A 23852-nucleotide genomic window follows, 5' to 3' on the forward strand; every position below is an offset into this window, starting at 1 on the left:
CCTGCTACTATTTTTCTACTCTACCACCTCTCATCCATCTTCTTTATAATAAAACGTTTATATCTAGCCTATAGATATGAACGCACGGGCGGGCGGATGACCGTCGGTCAACAAATAGCCACGCGCCTCGTTGCATGGATAATGGCGTCGATTCTGATGTTTTTCTCTACACTAAGTTAGTTTAAAGTATCTGGATCTTTTTTTCTGAACATTGCTAAAACTGGATGGAAAATCTAAAACTCTTAGACATTACTAACTACAGACATAGACTCCTATTTAAATGCTAAAACTTAGTTGCGAGACTGCTATTTGACTAGACGGGCGCCCAGACCAGACTTCATTTAACCGCCCGTGCGCGCCTAGATTTACTATACGTCAGATGGCAGTAATCACCACATATTTGAGAACATTATGGAGAATTCAAAAGGCAGATCCTCACATACCACCGCCCACTGACCGTTGCGAGTCTCCAGAAAAGAGCCCTCTGTTCAGAGTTGTGTGTTTTAAGCAATTAAGTTGAAGAAAAACACCGTGAGGATCAATGCATGTCTAACGGTGAATCCACACGTCACTCGCTCCGTTCAGCTGGCGGCGGTATATGTCTATCCACCAAGTAAATTCAGAAAAGAGCTCTGAAGAAGTGTGTGTTCGGGGATCGACGCGACCCTCAGATTCCCTGCAAAAGGCCGAAGTCTAACCACTGCACTAGGCAGCTTTTTGTACTACCTATATATCTAATTTTTATGTCTATCCTGAATTATATGGTTACGAACCTGCTTTTGGGAAGTAAGTTTGATGTAAATAAAACAAGGTGATCGGTAACTTACGATAGTTTATTGAAGAAACAATGTAGCACAGCCTAGCTGTCCCTACGAAGCTCCCACTACACTCGCGAACGAGTGACTGCCACCCACTAAACCGATTGCTTTCAAAAATACTAAAAACGACCAACCATATAAAGATCCTAACTATTTTAACACGTTTTTATTTCTTAATACGGGACTTAGAACCCCTCTAAATAAACTGACTTAGTGACTTTTACGCCCTGCGCAAACGAAGGAAGGAGTAGCTTTAGTTTTAAGTTTGCGTAATAATTTTCACCACTATATCTTAGAAATCCAACATCTGACCATCAAAAAGAGTTATTAATTACCTATTTTGAATAAATCATTTGACTTTGACTTTGACCCCGCGGATGATAAAAATAGGTCACTAAGAACTGCATCGTATAACACACATGATGGACTTGTTATATAGAATCCAAATTGCAGAAAACTCCGTTAGTGCGAGTACTGTCGGCGGTACATTTGTTCGGGACTACGTCATGAAATGTTATCGATTGAATAGCGCCATCTAGTACGGTAAAAGGTGATAGACTTTTATAGTCCCTCGTCTGTGCAGGGCCTTAGAACTAAGGAATCCAACTGTTTGGTAACGTTGCTATTGCACGGCATCCCGGTAAAGTAGGTTAATCCGTAGGTCTATTTCATGATACTATCAATCATTGATATAAACCAATCATTATTACAATCTCAATCGTTGTGATTGGCTGAATTTGTGCGATTCTTGTTGCAACAATGCATTGTGGCCAATAGTGAGCGAGCGTCAACCAATCAGAGGTGATTGCGATCGCGACATTGTAGCTGTCGTTCTACCGCAATCGAGCAGTAGTTGTGAGAATGAGATTGTAATTTTGTGAAGTCAGTGGTGCTAATTAGGTTCGGTCAATCTCAAAAACTGAAAGGGTTAAAAATAGTGCTATCCTTTTCACAATACTCTCAGTAGAAAAGGACAGCCATGACGCAAACTTTAGTTCAAAGATTGTGTATAATCAGCTAAATTGACACATTTTCATTCAAAAACTGTCAAGTATGACAGCCTCAAGTGTAACCTTTAATAAATTTTATTTTAACAAGAGTAAAACTAGACTCAACAAATCAACGCACTTCAATAAAAATGCCAATCTGAACGCATCAGTTTCTCGCATTAAATTTTTTTTCGAGTAACTTTTTGGAAAAAAGAAAGATAAAGAAAAGCAAAGAATACCTTCAGAATCGAGTAAACTAATTACCTACGAAAAGTTTTTGACGTTATAGCATCGTTATACAGGGTGTAACCAGAACGTTGGCAAAAACGAAGACAGGTGATAGTACTGATGGTTACTGATATGATACCACAAAAAAAAAACGTGAAAAAAATTATAAAAAAATTCCTATAATTTTGTAAAAGTTTACGATATATTGCAAATAAAACATCCGACTGAAGCTAGAGGTCAACGAACGTTGCGTAAGAAGGCCACTCGGAGTCAATGCCGCGTCGTAGGGGGACATTAACCCGAGTTTTGCACGCTAAACATTGCGAGTTTGAAAAATACTAAATCACTATAACTACAAAATGAGGCAAATGGTTATTGGTATTGGATTGTGTTTAGGTAGTATAACAATAACGCTTAGTATTTGCTAGCGTTCTGGTTACACCCTGTATTATAACGTACCTAAAAAAAAAATATACCTACTTTTCTCGGTGAAATCAACTGAGATCAGAAATACTTCTCTAAATCCATTTGAGGCCCGATTTTTATTAATTTTTTTAAGTAACCTAGTATTTGAAGTTTAACTTTTAAATAAATAAATTATTTTTAGTTATTTTCAGTATTTTTTGAAGCAATGAACAATGTACATGATCCGGTTTCTTAGTTACGTTTGACCTATCACAGGATTTCTATATTATTATTATTAGTGACAAAGCCTTATGTATTTATATAATTAATAATAAATCACACAAAATATGTTTTTAACAAAAACTCCAGATTCACATGTTATATAACATTATAAGAATGCAAAATATTATGTTACATCCATCGATGTTTACATCGTATAGTGTAGTGAACCCGTTTTTAGCTGTTTATAGACGGTCCCCAAACAATATAACACTTTTGACAATTATTATTAAGTTTTGTTATATAACATGGTAATAAATTAATTTTATAACTTTGTGAGATCGTGTTATGGGATTTGAAATTTTCATTAAAATCACATTTCATTACAAAATATAAGCGAAAAACCCTTTGTCTTTGCATAAATATCACATGAATGAGTGCATCGTTTATCCTATTTAAGTTTTATATTACATTGTTATATTACGTGGAATGTAGTTTGAAAGTACGGCAATAAATAAATAATAAATAAATACTGACTATTTTTAGGATAAACCTTAAGAAAAAATCTTTTTATGTGAAGAACTTTTGAAAATTAGAACAGAATAATAGATACAGATCTCTAAATCTGAGTTTTGGAAGTAGTACTCTCTTTTTCACTATATATGGAGCCATATGGAAAAAGATAGCAATACATTAAGACCTGTTTTAGTTTACTTTAGAGATTTGTATTCAATCGAATTGACACCTTTATTTATTATTTAATTACTGAATAAGAAAAAATTCTAGATTTTGACAAACACTTTTTTCTTGCTATATATTTTTGAGTCATTATTGCATAATACCATCCTAACCTGTCAGCTTTACATTTCCGATCACAGTATCAAAGATCACCCAATCGAATAGAGACTAGAAATTATTATTCGAACAATAAGTAGAGAAACAACGATTGGTCGATTTACTACAATTACCCAACAATTTAACAATGAAAGAGAAATAAAAGTAAGGCCGAGAACATACTTATAAGGCAAATATGCATAAAAACATATTTTTTCCTGAATTTTAATCGAAATCTCAAGCCTAGTGGCTAATTAGGCTTTCGCAGCATCGTAGCGTAGCGTAAATAAAACTAATTTGACTGAAAATTATTTTGATTTCTGCTGTGGATAAAATGCATAACATGGCGTCAGCAGTACATCAGTTGGTGACGTCATTTGCAATTCTTCAGCGTACCCTACGCGGCTATTCGCATTGATGATGTCATACAAATTTTCAGCACTGATTTCGTGCTACTGTTGCGGTATATTCAACTTTAATTACTCAAAGTTCGTTGAGTAAAATCAAAATAAGGCTTTTTATTGGTGCTCCCACATAACAGTTTTATAATGTAATATAACACGATAACATTTATGTCACACACGATAGCATTTTGCTATAATTTTTCTTCCTTTTTAAAAAAGTCAAAATATATGCTGTCGTGTTGCAATTAGTTATAAAACATTGTATGACATTTCTTGTTAAAAAACGTTAAATAACGTATTAATAAATTTTATAACTTCGCATTTTTTCTATAAAATGTTATCTAACAATATGGTATATAACAATAATTTATAACTACTGTGGGAGCGAGACAAGAAACACACTAGTAAAACCCGACGCTCTCAAGTATGTTACCGGCCAATATTATAATTATGATAAATATTACATTATTACGAAACTTTTTGTCGAATAATTGACATTTATTTATACACATAGACGTATAACTCATGTCAGTAAAGAAACAAATCCAAACGTAACGGCGATAATCTTGCCGTCTCACTCATACACTACACTTACACAGCTCTGGAGTGTAAGTGAGAGGGAATGATTAACACCGCCATTTTCGATTCGTTTCTTCATTGGCACGAGTTATAGTTAAACTCAATGCTGATCGCACATCTATCAGTATCATACGCGAAATTTTTCCAAGCTTTCGGCATGAGTTAATAATCGCATAATTGTAAGAGTTTTCTTGGGGTAAAACCGACTTTGCTATCTTGTTTTATGCAGTCTAGTATCCAAAAAGCTTATGACCTCATCATTATTTCATAAGTATTTTGGCATAAACAAGATGAACAATTCGGTTTTACCCCGAGAAAACTCCTACCATTATGCGATTAATGGAAAAGGTGTCACGACTCTAAGAAATGGAAGAGAAAGAGTAGATTTATGGAAGGATAGATGTGTTAACAAAACTAAAGAATTTTTCGAAATAAATGTGTAAAGCAGTAATATTTTATCGACCTTAATTTTGAAACTTATTTCACAAATTTTATAAATTACATTTAAATATTAAATAATTTTTATTTTACAAATAATTACATTATTCGCAATAGTAAATCGAAATATTTAGGTACATAATTTTTGAAATTATATTTAAAAATTACATTTTAAGTTTTTTTTTAAGTAATTTTGACAAGCAACTCTTTTACTTCGCATTCAAAATTTCAAAGATTGTTTATACAAGTAATTTTATACATGAATAATTCCGAATAACGACAAACTTTATACAATAGGAAAACAATTTATTATCAGGCACCTTATATTTCTTGTTCCTATCCAACCATTTTCAAAATTCTGAAAAAGGAACCACTTGAAAAAATGCTTACTTTTAATAGCTTTTAATTTTTTATAAATCTCCCATCATCATGTCGAAGGACAAAAAAGGGGACACATTAAAAAAATATATAAAAAAAATCAGAATACTTTCTTGTGTCAAAATAAACGGGGTGAAAACTTTTGTCGTTTTTTTGAGCAATAAGTTTATTAAAAGTTTTTTTGTGCGATTTTGTGACAAGACAATGTTTTAATTTAGTTTTGCATGACACAAGTGTTATGATGATTAATTCAACAATTTTTTTCTCAATGACTTTTTGATTTAATCGACCACAAGTACCTACCTACGTATTGATTACGGTCTTGCCTTTGTAAAAAAAGATTAAGGATTAATAAAGCAATTTTAAACTTGCATTTCAATTCAATTAATTAATTAAAAGTTACTTCCGATTGCAGTTAATGTGAACAATTTTATACAAAACTAGATGATGCCCGCGACTTCATCCGCGTGAATTTAGTTTTTTCAAATCCCGTGGTCATCTCTTTGATTTTCGGGGATAAAAAGTAGCCAACTCCCTGTGTTGTGTGTGTGTGTGTGTAGGGTTTGGTATTTCATACCAAATTTCATAGAAATCGACCGTGAAAAGCTAGCAGACAGACAGACACACTTTCGCATTTATAGTATTAGTATTGCTTGCAAAACTGCTATTTTTCCTCCTCCATAATTACTAATTGCATTTTTAAAAATTAAGTTTTCATAGTTTTTTTTAATGTAAAATTTTAAATAAATAATTTTTTTGGTGTAGGTACGTAATTTTTTTTCAAGTGGCCCGCTTTACTAAACACACTCTGTCCGTTTACCCGTACCTCGCTACGTCTACACAATTCCTTTAGGAACTATAGTGGTAGTGCAAAATAAATACTCCGTCTCTAACACCCTATACCGGCGGCTGTGTGAAATATATTTACCAATCTTTTTTAGCCAAACCAAATTGAAAAAAAAGATCGTGTTTCATGATAGTCGTAACAAAAAATAACGTTCTCTGTCACGCTCATAAGTTGGCCGCGTGCGAGAGAGACAGAGACACTTGCGCTTATTCATAGACACTACTAAAGCGCATTAATGTGTTGTATGTTCCAGCTCTTGTTAACATGGCTGTAATTTTAGTATTTTTCTGAACTAAATTCAAAATCGCGAAAATGTGAGTTACGATGTTCTTCCTTGCAGGTACAGGACGCGGCCACAAGTGATGAACATTGGACTTTAGAATGACATTTCATATTTGTAGAGCGTTGTCTCTGTCACTCATACCCATATGACGCTTTGTCGGTCTGAACGGCCGAGCCACTGCTCTACCAATCCTTCTAAAGATATCGATGTTCATCACTTTTGGCCGCGTACTGTATCGATATTATTATGACGTCACACATCCGATGCTAGGTGCTTAAAGACGGTATTATGATCCTAAGCGGTAGGTGTCTTACTCTAGATCTTACACTCTCGAAGGCAATGCTGATGCATTTTGTGTATGTCACCCATTGATATACCGGAACCAAGATACACAATCACTGAATAAGTCTTCTTCTTCCTTACCTTATCCGACGCTACGTGGAGTCCGCACAACATGCCTTCTTCTTCCACTCACTTCTATCATTCGTTTTAAGTATTATCCACCTCTTTTTCAAGCATATCCTCTTTCACGCAATCCACCTTTTCTTTGGTCGTCCTCTCCTCTTTTTCCTTCCACATGCATATTTACCATTCTTCTAGTGACATGGCTTTCTTCCCTCCGCATTATATAGCCATACCATGCCAGCCTATTACCCCTCATCTTTTCTACCACTGGCGCTACTTTCAAACTTCCCCTTATATATTTATCCCTTATCTTATCCATCCTTGTCACACCACACATCCATCTCAACATTCGCATTTCAATCGCATGTATTCGCCTCTCATCCGTCCCTTTTACCGCCCAACATTCTGAACCATACAATGTGACAGGTCTAACGACTGTTTTATAAATTTCCCCCTTAAGTTTAAGGGGCACTCACTGAATAAGTAGGGGGAGTCCGGGAGAGTATACCCGCCTTCCACTAAAATGCTTATAAATCTTTATATACTTAAAAATCGCTATTTTCTATAAATTGTATCTTAAGCTGCACTATTTAGCTATATTTTCTCTTAATAAAATTTGATACATCATTAATAGTTTATGAGTAATTAACGATTTCTACCAAAGTGACATTCGGCTAATATCTCCCGCCTGGGTGGGAGACTTGACCCCCCAAGTGGGGAGCCTTTACCCGGGTACAAAAATAGGCAAAATAATCATTACAGATTATAATTCTATAAAAAAAATTAATCATAAAAATACGAAACATAGTATGTTGTAGTAAATGAGAATTCCTTTTTGAATTGGAGCAATTAATACAAATAAACTGCTCCTCATCATGTTTTTATCATATTTGGACAGTCCAACGGATTTTATGGTCATAAGTCTCATGTCCATAACTTTCTCTTCTCCACAGCTGAAACAAAACCAATTATAAATTTCGTCTCCCATGGACTATCAGAGCAACTCATACTTGGGTTCTTCGTCAGGGTCTGTCTAACCGTCACTTGACTGTAAAACTTGTCTTTTTCAATGGTCTTTTTACTGTCTTTTTCTCTTTGCTTTACCTTTTTGTTTTTAAGTCATTTTAATTTTCTTATTTTTTGGTGCTATCAATCATCTATATCATCATCTAGGTCTAGTCTTTCTGGCGTTTTTTTTAAACTTTAGTTTTTCTGGGCTGTCTACCACGACGAAGGAGCAGCCTTTGGAATTGAACGAATCATTTGTGGTACTACTATTTTCGGTCTATGTCGTAGGTAAATCAGAATCTACCGTTGTCACATCCATATTTTGAGATGTAGAAGCTACCTCTTCTGATTGTCTTAATATTGCAATTGGTTGCTCAGATTTTTTCCTCAGTCGAAATTGATGGTGAATTGGCTCTAGACGCCGCAGATAGATTCATGAATACTAATGCTGATGTTGAAGGCTCTGACTGACGTTGTACAGTAGATGATGAAGGTAATGAAGGAAGGCAGGACGATCGTGGTTACATCTGGAGGTAATACAAAAATATTATTGCCGGAGAAACAACGGGCGAGATTACCCGGGGTAAAGTCTCCTCCCGACGCCAGGGTAATGTCTCCCACCCCACACAAATCTGTCAGTTATTACATTTTTATAAAAAACTATGACACTTAAGTAAAAGCTGTTTGCCGTAAATGTTACTAGGATAATTACACTTACGATGTATATAAATGATATACTGGAATCTATTCACAGTAAGAAACAGAAATCAAATATCGAAATTTTAAAAAATTTACTTACCGGCACGAAATTTTTTAGTTACTTCTCACTCCTAAACCAAACTGCCGATCGTAACGGTATCTCGTGAGCGAGGTGGGAGGCGCCTATGGAGTTTAAGAAGTGTGGCAAAGTCGCAATATCTAGTTCCACAAAGATTCTATGAGCAGTGGCTAATGTCTCCTACCTGCTAAACTCTCCCGGACTCCCCCTATGGTTCTAAAATTACAACCATTATTGTTGCTTTTTAGGGTTCTGTACCTCAAAAGGAAAAAAGGAACCCTTCTTCTTTCTTCGCTCTGGGCTGGTTTCCGCACTTAAACGTTTCCGTCTGTTGTGCGTTAAGGAACCCTTATAGGATGATTAAGATAATGAAGATTAAAGTGCGCTTTGCCGCTCGGAGTTTTTGTCAGAATCCCATACGGGTTGTGACGTCACATGATTGAGCGGGCAGCGGCAGCGGCGTCACATTGCTTGTTCTAATATTTTATACGCCTCAAAACGAATAAACAATAATAAGTTATTGTTTTAAATTTTAATCTTTAATCAAAAAATTGTGTATCTTGGTTGTTCAATATCAATGACATTACTATAATTAATTAATAAGTAACTATACAAATATTATTGTAATAAGTAACTTGACTCGTTCATTCGCATGATTGCAAAAAATATATCAATCAATCAATCACTCAATCGACAATCGGGGTATGAGGCGGGGGGACGCCCCGTACGCCCGCACGTAACCCGCTTTCTCCCGCACCGGGTTAGCGCGAGTGTTCTTTCCCCGATAGCTATCTCGATCTGTCCCGTAGTATTATACGTGACTGATACAATCAATAATGTAAGGAAAGACTTTGAGAAATTCCTACTAGATTTTTGGAAAACTAGGTTTTGATATAATATTTTTATTGAATGTTTTTTTTAGGAAAAGTTATTTTATTTTAGTGCAACTTTTTCTACAGATATAATGATTGCGTTATATTTTTTTTTGCACCATTCTTGTACGACAATATGCTAAATATTAGGTTTATAGGACAAACATACAATAGTCCATAGACAGAGAGTTATATAATTACATTTTAGTATTACCATTGTCGTACAATAATAGTCGACTATTCCTAATATGTCAATAGTCCAAAAGTTGGATAGTACGATTTTATCATTGTGTGTGTAAAGTCGGAGAATATTATAATTATGAAATTTCTAACATTGTTTTAATTAAAAAAATCTCAGTATGATGTAATATATTTTATGCAATGATACGAAATATTTCTAAATATCTACTTAAAATTATTAATTTTTTTCGAGCAATTCTTTTTATTGATATAAGTAATTATTGTAAATAAAGGTCGTTGTGATAATAATAATTATAAATAGGTGGGACGTTTGTAAATAGAATTAATTTAATTAATTATGATTATTAAAGGAAATTGACAAAACATTGAATACAATAATTGACAAAACATATGGTTGAGGTAGAATTAAAGTTAAATGAGGCGTACCTATTGTTTAATAAACTAAAGACTAGATTTTTAAAATTTTAACTAGAGAGTTAAGAACTAGTGCTGTCGTAAATCAGTACCCATATTATAAATGCGAAAGTGTGTTTGTTTGTTGGTTTATTGGTTTGTCCTTCATTCACGTCGCAACGGAGCAACCGATTGACGTGATTTTTTGAATAAGACCTGGAGAGTGACATAGATTATCCCGGAAAATCAAAGAGTTCCCACGGGATTTTTAAAAACAAATCCACGCGGACGAAGTCGCGGGCATCAGTATGCGTAGCACTATATGCAAAAAAAAATTTAAAAAAATAACAACAAAAATAATCAAACTCATTCCAGATTATAGCGTTCTTCTTCTTTCTCTCAGATCTTTTTGGTATATGTAACACTATTTTTGGAATATCTAACTGATTTGAATAATATTTAAATAAAATGGAGAATTGAAAAAATATACTTTACGACATTTTTATTTAAAAAAATGATTAGCTGTTTTATCCTATTTTGGACTTCTTGGAGAACCTTGACAAGTTGGATTTTTTTAATATAAAATTTAAAAAATTAATATATCTTCGACAACACTAGCGCTTAACAAGAAATGTGTATTCCTAACTAATAAGTAATAACTATTAATAACTATTTTTATTGATGTATAATAGAATGGTTATACAGGGGTGGGTGTTTGAAGCGGTCTGCGGTACCTGTATAATGTATAACTATGTATAATGTATATTGTATAATGAGAGGCTCGCGTGATATAATGTCTGTTTGCACTGGCGGTCACTCACCCCTAGGGTATGCGCACTGATTGTAGGACTTTGCTGGCCTGGAAATTCAAACATAAAATCAGTACCCTTATTATAAATATACGAAAGTGTGTTTGTTTGTTTGTTGGTTTGTCCTTCAATCACGTCGCAACGGAGCAATGGATTGACGTGATTTTTGCATGGATATAGATAAAGACCTAGAGAGTGACATAAGCTACTTTTTATCCCGGCAAATCAATGAGTTCCCACGGGATTAAAAAAAAATCTAATTCCATGCGGCCGAAGTCGCGGGCATCAGCTAGTAGTTAATACAGGAAATCTTATCTCTTTTAATAGTATACGTAAGCTTAATACAGGGTGTAATAGGGATTTTGACGATCTCCCTGGCGCAGTGGTATTATTAGTGGGAGGTCCCAGGTTCGATTGCTGGCAGGAGTTTGGAATTGTATAATTTCTAAATTTCTGGTCTGGTCTGGTGGGAGGCTTCATATTATATTCTCAAAAGTATTTGAAGTCTGCCAATCTGCATTGGGCCAGCGTGACAGATTATGGCCTAAACCCTTCTCGCTCTGAAAGAAGACCCGTATTCAGTAGTGGGCCGGTAATGGGTTGATCATGAGGATGATAATCTCTATTAGATTAGACATACCTGATATTCGGTCTCGGACGCCATGACTCCATTGACACATAGTAGCTGGTACTGCTTAGCGCGCAACGCGGACGCGCCGCGACGCAACAGTCGCAACGCGGTCGCGCTGCTTGACGCGCTGCCGCACACCACTTGCCGCACCTGTGCGATACAAATACTTTCAAATCCAGGTCACCACAGGATCCAGTCCACGTAGAGGCCAGTCGGTCGTGGCTACGCTTGCAAATTGGTGACGTCGCCAGATCGTATCCAAGTGAGTTCACTGTGGTACATTTCAATACGAATTGTTTTGATGCGTAGCCGGCGACGTCGTCATGGCGTCCAAACTTAACATACCTGCGCGGGTGAATGTGAGGGGTCCAACACGAGTAGGGTCGCCTTGCCGTCTTTATGCCGCTCGTAGCCTATTATTGTTCGCGAGTGACCTGAAAAAACGAGCAATAATAGTAGATTATTCAACATGGGGGTAATGTAATGTCTTACGTCACGGGCGCCGGGATAAATCCCAAGCGTAAGGAGGGATCATGGAGTAACTCCCGAGCGTAACGAGGGTGTTGCATCTAGAATCCTGAGTGAAGCGCGGGGATTTGGGGCGACCAAGACTAATAAAGCGCTTTATTCACCATCCATCTTGCTGTACGTCCCGCCAAGGCCTTGCACGATGCACGATGCAAAAAGACCGTGAATAGGCTTGACGTACGTCGATAATTATTATTTATTAATTGTTTGCTGGATGTGCACGATGAATTTTGCATCCAGCGAGCGCTCCCACCACCGCCCGCGTCGTGCTGATAGACTAGTGAATAGCGCGGACGTACAGCAGAGTCGTCCTGCGTCTTGCATGCTTGATCGTGAATAGACGTACAGCAGATTTTACCATTTAGAGGTTGTTTCGTAACGTGAGTGCTCTCTCTCTCTCTCTCTCGTTTAAATACTGATTTATTCTGATCACGCTTGATGCGTGCACGACAGTCTGTATGCTACATCCAGCACCGCGGCTTTCAGCTGACGTACAGCCGGGATGGATGGTGAATAAAGCGCTTAAGACAGTGTTACACCCCCCAAGTTAGTTAATTTTCGGCACCACTACACTGACTCTATGATTTTATTTTAAATCAATCTACTTCATAGGCATTTTCGCATTCGGGAAGGATGCACACAGGCAGATTTTTTTATTTTAATTTTAATCAATTTCAGGTAAACTTTATATTAGTTTTTTAAATTGTATAACTTAGATTAGTTTTTTAAATTGTTAGCTCCATTTTTTTACATTTATATTCTTATTCTATTCAATTTTAATATTAATTTAATCCGCTTCATATTGCGTGTATATTGTTATGGGTTGTATTTTCATTGCCTGAAATAAAAAATATTTATTATTATTTATGCCAAAGTTACCTTGATGCTGTAGATACAGCGGTGGTTTGAACGCGTTGGGATCGTTTTGGAAATATCGTAGCACCCAGTCGAACAACGCGGGGTGACTGCCGTCGCCCGCTGTCGGCTTGTGGAAATCTATTAGCTGACACCTAAACACAAGAAATTAATATTTTTTAACGTTTTTTCATCAAAAAATATATATATTCTATGCTGTAACATTCCCAAATATATATAGATAATAAATAGAAGCAATATTTTGGGGTCAGGTCTAATGTCATTGTTCAATAAAATATAAAATTAGGGCATGGTATAACGTAATATGTGCGAGTATTAAACTTTTATGTGCACTTTGTAATAATTGAATATTGTTGTATAATGTATTCAATAAAATTATACACATCAGTCAATTTAAGTTATTCTGATATGTTTTGTTTGACAACAAATAGGCAAATATGTAAAAATACAACATTGTTATAGCGTTACGTTCTAACGTCAAAGTATAAATTTCATTTTAGTTAAAAGTATAATATTATTAATCCATATCCATACTAATATTATAAATGCGAAAGTGTGTCTGTCTGTCTGTCGGCCTGTCTGTCTGTCTGTATGTCTGCTAGTTTTTCACGGCCCATCCTTTCAACCGATTTTGAAGAAATTTGGTACCGCTGTCACCATGTAGTGAAACGACCAGCTGCTCGATAGTGACTGCTTTATTTTTAATCTACCTGCATGCAATATAATATTTTATGTACTTAGTAATACGCATACAACAAGTGATAGCTTGCATCCCGGGGAAGGACATATGCTACTTTTGATCCCGGGAAATCAAAAAGTCCCCACGGGATTTTTAAAAACCTAAATCCACGCGGACGAAGTCGCGGGCATCATCTAAATTATTATAAGATATTTTTTATAACTTAATTTTTATACCTAAAAAAAGGTGAACATTTTTTTTCCCTTTTTACTATGCTTGTAACTGCTGCCTTACCTTATCCTAAGTGAAGACAATACAGTGACAACCTCGCAAGCACCAATCCATTTTCTTGTGTTGTGCAGTTTGCAGCCCAACTGTTCTGAACCCTAACAATAATTACGTAAGTATCACAAAATATACAAAGTAATCTAAATATATAAAACGAAAAGGTGACTGACTGACCGACTGACTGACTGACTGACTGACTGACTGACTGATCTATCAACGCACAGCTCAAACTACTGGACGGATCGGGCTGAAATTTGGCAAGCAGATAGCTATCATGATGTAGGCATCCGCTAAGAAAGGATTTTTGAAAATTCAACTCCTAAGGGGGTAAAATAGGGGGTTCAAATTTGTATAGTCCACGCGGACGAAGTCGCGGGCATAAGCTAGTAAAATATTAAAATATAAAATTTTGTAGGAGCAGGAAAATTGAAGTTTAAATTACAGTAGCCGGCAAGATTGTACATTGACCTTTAGAATGAGATTTCGGCTTTGTAGAGTGTTGTCTCTGTCACTCGGTATGAGTGACATTTTGTCGGTCTCAACGACAAATACAACCGTACGAAACCGCTATGTCTTTCTATTTCAAAGGTCGATGTACAATATTTTCTGCCGCGTACTGTATAATAGTAGTGTATGTAAGGATTCCAGCACCTTGGAAGGTGCTGGAATCCTTTCCTTCCTTGGAATCCTCCTCCTTCCTTGGAAACCAGGCACGGCGCAAGACCGTGGCGTGTGGAAGATACAAGATACCTATGTCCAGCAGTGGACGTCTATTGGTTGATGATGATGATGATGAAAGGATTGCATAACAGGGGATATCAAAATAGGGTTGTTTTAAAGTTAATAATACTATTAATAACCAACCCGCAGGCGAGGATTTTTAATAGTATCACACGAGTGTTTTAATACCTAATTATGTAGAGTTCCATACACTCTTTTATCTAAACTCATATCTTAAAATCCAAACCATAGAATCTGGGTAACATAATATTGTGTGTAGATGCGTGGATGACAATTTAAAGGATTTTTCTTGCAGTTGTAAATGATTTATTGAGCGCAGACCGTTGGTTAGTTTTTAACAAAAAGAACAAAGGAATTTATGAAAACGTCAAACGATACAAAAAAATATATAGAAAATTGCAGGTGGTTATAAAAATATTATGTTGCATGAACTGACATTTGGAAAAGATAATAAATGTGTGATTTTAAATTAATAATGTTTGATTCCAAAATATTAACATGAGTTATAAAAGTGACTAATTTATATATATACAATAACAAAAATACTATAAAGAAACAATTAAATAATTAAGTGAACGACAAAATTATGAGTCGACGAATTGGTACGCATTTGCTGCGAAGATGTTGTAGGCGCTTCAACATTGTGTCATAACTCATAAATATTGCAGCAAAAAGTAAAACTCTTCCCATTTCTTTTACCTGTGTATCAAAGCCGAGTTGCCAGGCCCGTTCGACCAGCAGCTGCAGGCTGGGTATAGAAGGCACGCACTCGCACTCTCTCTCCGTGACGCCGCTCAGTAGTGCGGCGTAGGGCGGGTGACGCACCAGCGACGATAGCACCATTTGCATGTTCCTACACAATATGGCGACAGTACTTCAATATGGCGGATCACCTTGACAATAGTACTTCAATATGGCGGATCACCTTGACAATAGTACTTCAATATGGCGGATCACCTTGACAATAGTACTTTAATACGGCGGATTACCTTGACAATAGTACTTCAATATGGCGGATCACCTTCACAATAGTACTTCAATATGGCGGTTACCCTTGACAATAGTACTTCAATATGGCGGATCACCTTCACAATAGTACTTCAATATGGCGGTTACCCTTGACAATAGTACTTTAATACGGCGGATTACCTTGACAATGGTACTTCAATATGGCGGATCACCTTGACAATAGTACTTCAATATGGCGGTTACCCTTGACAATAGTACATCAATATGGCGGATCACTTTGCCAATGGTACTTCAATATGGCGGATCACCTTGACAATATTACCTCAATATGGTAGATCCCCTTGACAAAGATACTTCAATATCGCGGAATCCCCTGACAGCAATAGTTTATTATGGCAGATCCCCTTGACAAAAATAATATGGCGGATCCCCTTGACCATGAATGTATATTAATAGTGGATCAAAGCGTTCCAAATACCTACTTGTCCAGGTCTCTAACTACATATGTATATCCATGAAAAAAGTCACGCCCATCCGTTGCGGCGTGATTGAAGGACAAACAAACACACTTTCGCAATATGGGTTACCTGTACCCGCAGCCCCAGCCGCGGTCGCCGTAGGTGCTGGCGTAGTGGTCGACAGCGCTACACAGGTAGGTCTTGGCTATGCTCGGGTTCTGAGCGTTAAGCTGACCTATCCTCTCCAGGATACCTGCAACAATAACACATGGAATACTAGATGTCCGGGGTTTCGTCATGTCTTTAACTATACCCATGCAAAAAATCACCTCAATCCGCTGCGACGTGATTGAAGGACAAACCAACAAACAAACAAACACACTTTCGCATTTATAATATGGGTACTGATATCTCTATATATAAAAATGAATCGCTAAATGTGTTGCTGATCGCAAATCTCAAGAACAGCTGAACCGATTTCGCTAATTCTTTTTTTATAATATTCCTTGAAGTACGAGGATGGTTTTTACGGTGAAAAACATTTAAAAAATTGCCTGAAAAAGAATCGACTGTGAGGCGGTACGAAGTCCGTCGGGGCAGCTAGTATAATATAGATATGGGTAGTGATATTCTAAACTTGCGTTCCATTCAGCTGTAAAACCGAATAAAGTGCGAGCGAAGCGAGCTCAAAAAGTTGCTTTGTTATTTTTATGCATAAACGATAGTCTTCTTAATATAGAAAAGGAAAAGCTAACTACCATTGGTCCTAGAGCAACCCGCGTCGAGGCCTTGAGCGGAGGCCTTTTTAAGCCCTACACTGCGCTCATAGTAGCCGGCCACGGACAGGGCTCCGCTGTACACGGCGCGCTTTAGGCTGCTGGCTGCGCGGCTTGTGTACCCTTCCTCATCTTCCTCCATGCCATATTGAGCCTGGAGCAATCGAATTCACAAATAAAAAATTGGCTGCAACATTCTTCTGCCACAGGCCACGCACATAGGTTTTATTGGCTAATTTATCTAATCTAAATATATAAAAGGAAAAGGTGGCTGACTGACTGATCTATCAACGCACAGCTCAAACTACTGGACGGATCAGGCTGAAATTTGGCATGCAGATAGCTATTATGAGTTATGACGTAGGCATCCGCTAAGAAAGGATTTTTGAAAATTCAACCCCTAAGGGGGTGAAATAGGGGTTTGAAATTTGTGTAGTCCACGCGGGACGAAGTCGCGAGCATAAGCTAGTATGTGTATAAATAAAAAACAATTGCCGCAAGTAGCCAGCAAGAAATATTGTATATCGACATTTAGAATGAGATTTCGGCTTTGTAGAGCGTTGTTCCTGTCACTCATACGTCTATGTAAGAAAGACAGAACACTCTACGAAACCGGTATCTCTTTCTAAAGGTCGATGTACAATATATTTTCTTGCTGGATTCATGCGGCAATTGATTTTTATTTATATACATATTTACGTATAGATTTGTCATACCCTCAGCAACTGAAACTCATGCTCCTCCCGGTTCCTCTGCGCCTCTCTCTCGGCCGCCGTGAGCCCCGCTCCGCCGTCCTCGCCGCGCTCAAAGTGCTCATCTATGTGCTGGATCTGCAAATCAATTAAAAAAAAGCATATTAGCCATGTAAAACCAATATTCCCCCTTTCCCCTCTAACTAAGCGTAAAGCTTGTGCTAGGGGTAGGTACAACAATAGTGCAATGGGTGGGGTGTGAACCTCCAACTTTTCAGAATTAAATCTGCTCCTTAACCGTTGAGCTATTGAGGCTATAATCAATGAGAGTATTACCTCTTTAAGTCTATCAATCCATGGCCAGCGTGGTAGACTATGGCCAAAACCTTTCTCTCTGAGAGGAGACCCGTGCTCTGTAGTGATCCGGCGAATAGAATAGAATAAAATATATTTTTATTCAAGTAAACTTTTACAAGTGCTTTTGAATCGTCAACTAGTTTAATTTACCACTGGTTTGGAATGTGACGGTTGATTATTTATGATTACTTCCACACCATGGTAGTGGTAAAAACTATCACTTTTACAACCACAGCATTATACTTATTACACAAGGCAAGATAAAGAGCAAAAATAGTTATTATACAATATGGCATATTATTGTATAATATGCCATAATTCCTGAAAAGAGCAACTGCAGAGTTTCTTGCTGCTTTTTTCAGGAATGGCATTCCAAACCAGTGGTAAATTCTTTTGATGATCCAAAAGTACTTGTAGTTGAATAAAAATCTATTCTATTCTATTAAATTGAAATTTAATTTTATTTTCTAAGTTTTGCTAAGCATTTATAATTTTTAGGGTTCCGCACCTCAAAAGGAAAAACGGAACCTTTGTGGTTAGGAACTAATAATTGGTATTTTCGATTTTCAAAGTAAGGTAACTATATCAAGTGGGGTATCTATCATTTGATAGGTCTTCACCTGTGCATTCTAAAACAGATTTTTATTTATTTTTATGCATCACAGTTTTTGATCTATCGTGCAAAATGTCGAAAAAATACGACTGTAGTACGGAACCCTCGGTGCGCGACTCCGGCTCGCACTTGGCCAGTATTTTTTAATTAATTGATAAAATCACCAGTTCATTTTGTGAGAGTGGCAAAGGCTGGCAGCACACTGGACAGTTGCTGACTGGACTCTCCTCCATCATCACCACATCGTCACACGACGCATTGTCTGTCTGATCCTAAAATATAAAAGAACACATAAATTGGGTATTTGACTCCAATTTTTTTATTACTTTATTATAAACTAGAATAAAAATAATGACGTAAACTGAAAAACTAATTAAGTTGATCAAATAACAAAAAAGTTATAAGGATTTAAATATTTCTGATTAGACAGAGATAGCAGCAGTTTGACGTCACACCTACTAATGCCATAGTAGCTTTGTGCGGTTTCATACAAATTTTGGTTCTGCGAGAAAGGGACCCTAGAAGACCCTCCCACTCCAAAATTAAAATGCCTGTAACTTAGTAAATCTTTGTTGGATTTTAATATTTTTTTCAGTGTACGTCATTATTTTTATCCTAGTTTGTAATAATGTTATAATATTTATCAAATCCAAAAGTAGGCAAATACCCAATTAATATACTGAACCATACTAATATTATAAATGCTAAAGTGTGTCTGTCTGATTGGTACATTTTTACAGGTCATCTGTTTAACCCACTTTGACAAAAGGTACAGAGATAGATTTCAACCTGGACATGTCTGCAGGCTACTTTTATCCCAGAAAATCAAAGAGAGCAAGTATTTTTTTTTCTGCTGAGTAGTTCTGTATAAATAGAATAGGAGGTTACTGCAAACAAATACTCATAATCTATGTAGGGAATTGTACTAAAAATTATAAAATAAAAGTAACTAAACTTATGTGAACAGTATGGTTTCTAGGCCAGCTGAAACCTTGCAGCAGCGGTTCACATTCAAGCCTGTTGGCGCTAGACCACATCCACAGCACCAGGACATTAATAAGCCATAAAAATCTTCCAGGTTAGCACAACTATCATCAACTACATTAACATAATATTATAAGTAGGTAATCTTGATTTCATACAATCAAAAACATAATAGAACAGTACTTACTGATTTCTGAGGACTCAATATATCCCGGTGCTCAACATTAACATGCACTTCCACATCAGATCCGTTAGCAAACTCCCTTTCACAAATAGGACACTGGAACTTCGACCCGTGAGGTCCCGGGGATAAAGCCATCGCGCTTAACGCTAACGTAGGGTTCTCCAGTGTCAGGGTCGCGTTACTAAGTCCTAGGGTCACGTTCTCCGTGATATTGGAGTTACTATTAGCGTTAGCCATCACAGAAGGTGATGTGAGATCGAAATGCGCCCGGTTTATATGCTCTTCTAACTTTCGCGGACATGTTGACGTGAACTCGCACAGGAGACACTGCAATTGAATTGGCTTTGTTGTATTTCAACGTATATTAACTATTGTAAATTGATTACTTGTCATATTTTGAGTAAAATATGATTTATCATTCAGTAAAAATCTCATAATATAATTTTGGCGCCATAAGCCGGATCGGATTTAAAGGGATTTAAATAAACAATAATATGTCACTGTCAAGTAGAAAAATCATCTGTCAATTTTTTACAGATTATACAAAGTTTTTTTTTTGTTCTTCTTCTGGCTTTACACAGATTAGCCAATGTAAGGTTTGTTGTTTATTAAAGTTTAAAGTTAGGGACACTATGGATAAAATTGAAAAATCGGGATTTGGAATTATACATACAAAGTATATTCATAAAGCTTTGGTAAAGCTTAGCACGCATTCTGTAACATATTTTTGTTTTCCATTTTGCACTGCTTTCATGTCATTAAATTAGTCGTGTGTTTGACTAAAATGGAACAAATTTTTTTCATATGAATATTACAAATGTGCAAAATGTGTCTGCACTGCACCCAAGTGAATTATTTTTAAACACAGGCTATAACCTAATAAATAAGTGAAAAGTATTTCACTTATAGGTTTTACCTGTACTGTAGGACTAGGAGTCGGAGCAGATTTTTTGGGTGTATTAGATTTAAGTTTAAGTGCCAGTTGTGATCTAAGTGGAGAACCTTGACCTGCACTTGCCATTATCACCTGCAAAAAAATGATTTATTGATTTAAAAATCAAAATATTAGATAATTATCAATTTAATTAAAAATGAACAAGAGATTACCTTATTCTTACTTGGAGAATTGTCATTACTATTATGGTTTGAGCTTGAATGAATACCTACAGAAAAAAAATTGTAGGTGTAGGTATTTATAAAATCATCAAAGAGTTGGTAATGTATCAATCATAAAACTACAGATTAACAATATTCTTTTAACAAGTAGTCATAAATAAATAAATTCATAAATAAATAATTAAATGGATTTGAAATGGTGTCAATACACAGTAATTTAGGTATGTATGCGGGCACCTTTTTTATCATGTCCATTAATAACACTCATTCCATCACGCTCCATGGAATTCTCTTTACTGCAGTTCTTTTTTGGTATAACACCATTATTGATATGAATATTCTTCACTCCATTAGTAAGATTGATGTTCTTAGGTGACCTCGAGAACTTCTCGTCGTCTCTTTCGCTCTTATTGTGATAATTATTATCTTTCTCTTGAAAACCATTGTAATAGGAGTTTTTAGATATGGCACCGTTGTGGTATGATGACGTGGTGTCTGGACTGTGCCAGCCATTTATTGATCCGGGTGTATTGTAGCTACAACTGTCCGTTGTCATTTTAGAGTCATCGTCAAAGCTGTAACGACATGTGGAATTTGAAACAAAAGTAGAGACAATAACATTGTATTACTACAAGTGTTGTTTCTACTAACTATTACCATTTGGAGACAGTATAATAAAAAGAAGTAAGGGCTTTGAAACCCAAGTAAAACATATTCCGGACCATATATTTGAACAAAAGTATTTTTAGGGTTCCGTACCCAAAGGGTGTCAACGAAACTCTATTACTAAGCCTCCGTCATCTATCTGTCTATCCATCCCATCTGTTTGTCCATCCATCCGTCTGCCAGCAGTCGGTCGCTCGTTATCTTATGAACAGTAATAATATGGAAAGAGTTGAAATTTTCACAGAGTGTTTATTTCTATTACCGCTGTCGCAAAATATTAATGAGTATCATCATCATCATCATCAGCCTGTGGATGCCCACTGTTGGACATAGGCTTCTCTACAGGGCGCCACCACACCCAATCCGGAAACAATAATTTTTAACAGTACGTGACTAGTCTAACATTACATATTTTATGAACATAAAGTAAGTGGCAACGATTTTTACCTTGGACTTTGATCGTCTATAAAAGCCATTAATTCCCTTTCCGGTGTTAAGTAGTGCAAATGAGCCCTTTGTACATGGCCAACCAACTGTGGCTGAGGAACAGTGCAGTCACAGAAGGGGCAATCTGGACGACCTGCCACATGGGCTTCTAGTGTGTGGGACCTCATACCCTCGTCTGTGAGGCCTTCTGCGCCACATAGCTCACAGGTATACGGAAATGGGCTACTGGACATGGTTTGCTACAAAAATGGAAAAGTATTGTTCCTGAACAAAAGTCAAAAGTTTTAAAAATACTATAAAAATGAAAATTCTTCTGAAGAATATTTTAAACATATTCTTGTTTTTAATGAAAATCAAGTACGAACCTATGTAACTAATTAAAAAGTAATAGGCAGGTACTCGCTTTTTATGTCATAAATTTATTTCTGAAAAATTGTTTGTATAAAATCAAACTGTTACCGTATAAAATTTTACTGCCCTTGACCGCATTCTACTTATTTGAAGAAACGTGAGTCAAAGAAACGCTGCAACACGTAGAAATTAAGTATTTATGATTTCAAAGCAGACAACGTGCGCGCTAGTCTTAAAATGTTTCTAGAGAACCATAGATCGAGTTAGGTTTTTGGACGTTAACTGCGCTAAAATTTAAATTTAAAATAGTGGTCCAACTAAATGCGATTACTTTTATTTAAGTAGATATTTGAACGATTTATTTAAAAAAAATGTAAAGTAACCTTGAGAAACCTAAATTAAGTACTTTCTTTCAAGCTTAGTACGTCTTTTTATTCCTATGTAAATTTAGGATCTTCATACATTATGTGCTATCGATGGATATAGGACATTCGTGTAACAATTTTATTGACCAAACGACCAATAGTTACTTAATATCTTAAACAGCTTTTATCCAGTCTTAACTTTAAATTTAGGTATCGGAAAATGATATTCAGCACAATATTGCAGAATTTTAAAAACTGTATTCAAAATACCTACTCAATTCAAGCGCTGCTGGCAGTCACACAATATTTAATTGATGTCTTACATAAAAAGTTCGCATAGAAACGATTCACAACATTGAATTGGGGTAAAGTGTCAAATCGATAAAATTACCGCAGTTTTGTTTTTTATACAATTTCAACCACTTCAATAAAAAATATTTTTATAATACAAATTGGGTAATCCTATTGTTTCCGAACGCATTAAAAAATATTTCCTTTTTTTTAAAAAATAGAATGCATTTTTTAATTTTTCATTCACCAAAATACTCACGTTTTTTCTTGTCAGGTTTTAGTAGGAAAGCTCGACGCTTCCTGTTCACAACACTACCTAATTTGTTCGATACTATTATTATAATTGGTTTGCTGTAACATTTTCAAACATTAAAATAATAAATTATATTATGTAGACTTCAGGTTGTGGACTAGCGCCATTCATGAATTTCAGACATTGAAAAAAAAGGAAGTCGTTACGCATGCGTGAATCGCAAATGAACGACTGCTGCGCATCTAGCGGCGAATGTTGGAATTGAAAATTGGAAAAATTATACTGAAAAAAAGACGTAGAATTCGATATTTAAAATTTGTTTTGCATTCCTTCAGTTTTCTGTTAAACTTGGATCACTGGATAGGTATAACTTAAAAATAATGAAATCAAGTTATAACTTTTTTTATAGGAACCTTGTCGGTCTAAGTATTAAATCATGCCCTCTATCCTTAACTCAAAGAATTTCCTCATATTTCTGTAACCTTAAATTATAATGCAGGAGGTTTTCAACGAGGAGGTTTCCGCAATTTTATAACTATGCAACCAAAAGAGCAATTATATATTTTCAAATCAGATTCAAAGATGGTGTTGGGAAATAGTAGAATACTCAATCAATCATCATCATCATCAACAACAATAACAACCGATAGACGTCCACTGCTGGACCTAGGTCGTGTAGGGACTTCCACATGCCACGGT

At 36.1% G+C, this 23852-nt stretch overlaps 1 protein-coding gene across 2 annotated transcripts; it reads right to left on the reverse strand.

The window, feature by feature from the left end:
- Positions 1-9329: 9329 nt before the first annotated feature.
- LOC117991279 (zinc finger-containing ubiquitin peptidase 1-like) lies at positions 9330-23341 on the reverse strand. 2 transcript variants are annotated; one of them, XM_069504893.1, is made up of 17 exons: positions 23160-23341; positions 22353-22417; positions 21894-22132; positions 21018-21355; positions 20772-20827; positions 20581-20691; positions 19668-19991; positions 18661-18768; positions 17551-17664; positions 16817-16988; positions 16188-16311; positions 15331-15484; positions 13897-13988; positions 12927-13057; positions 11865-11953; positions 11529-11669; positions 9330-10938 (listed from the first exon to the last, which is right to left on the reverse strand). In XM_069504893.1, the coding sequence occupies exons 2-17, from the start codon at positions 22380-22382 to the stop codon at positions 10903-10905; spliced, it is 2259 nt and encodes a 752-aa protein (XP_069360994.1). In that variant the 5' UTR covers positions 22383-22417; positions 23160-23341; the 3' UTR covers positions 9330-10902. The 2 variants fall into 2 exon arrangements, with proteins under 2 accessions (XP_069360994.1, XP_034834747.1); XM_034978856.2 differs by lacking the exon at positions 22353-22417.
- Positions 23342-23852: the final 511 nt, after the last annotated feature.

This window comes from Maniola hyperantus, chromosome 19, assembly GCF_902806685.2.
Source record: "Maniola hyperantus chromosome 19, iAphHyp1.2, whole genome shotgun sequence".
In the NCBI taxonomy this organism is placed as follows: Eukaryota; Metazoa; Arthropoda; class Insecta; order Lepidoptera; family Nymphalidae; genus Maniola; species Maniola hyperantus.

Excerpts from the sequence above, each read along its gene's own strand:
- LOC117991279 (XM_069504893.1), bottom strand. The coding sequence starts at position 22,382 with ATGCGGTCAAGGGCAGTAAAATTTTATACG. Across the intron at positions 21,356-21,893 it reads ATAGACGATCAAAGTCCAAG|CTTTGACGATGACTCTAAAA; the intron begins GTAAAAATCGTT and ends ATGTCGTTACAG. Across the intron at positions 13,989-15,330 it reads AACTCGGCTTTGATACACAG|GGTTCAGAACAGTTGGGCTG; the intron begins GTAAAAGAAATG and ends AATTATTGTTAG.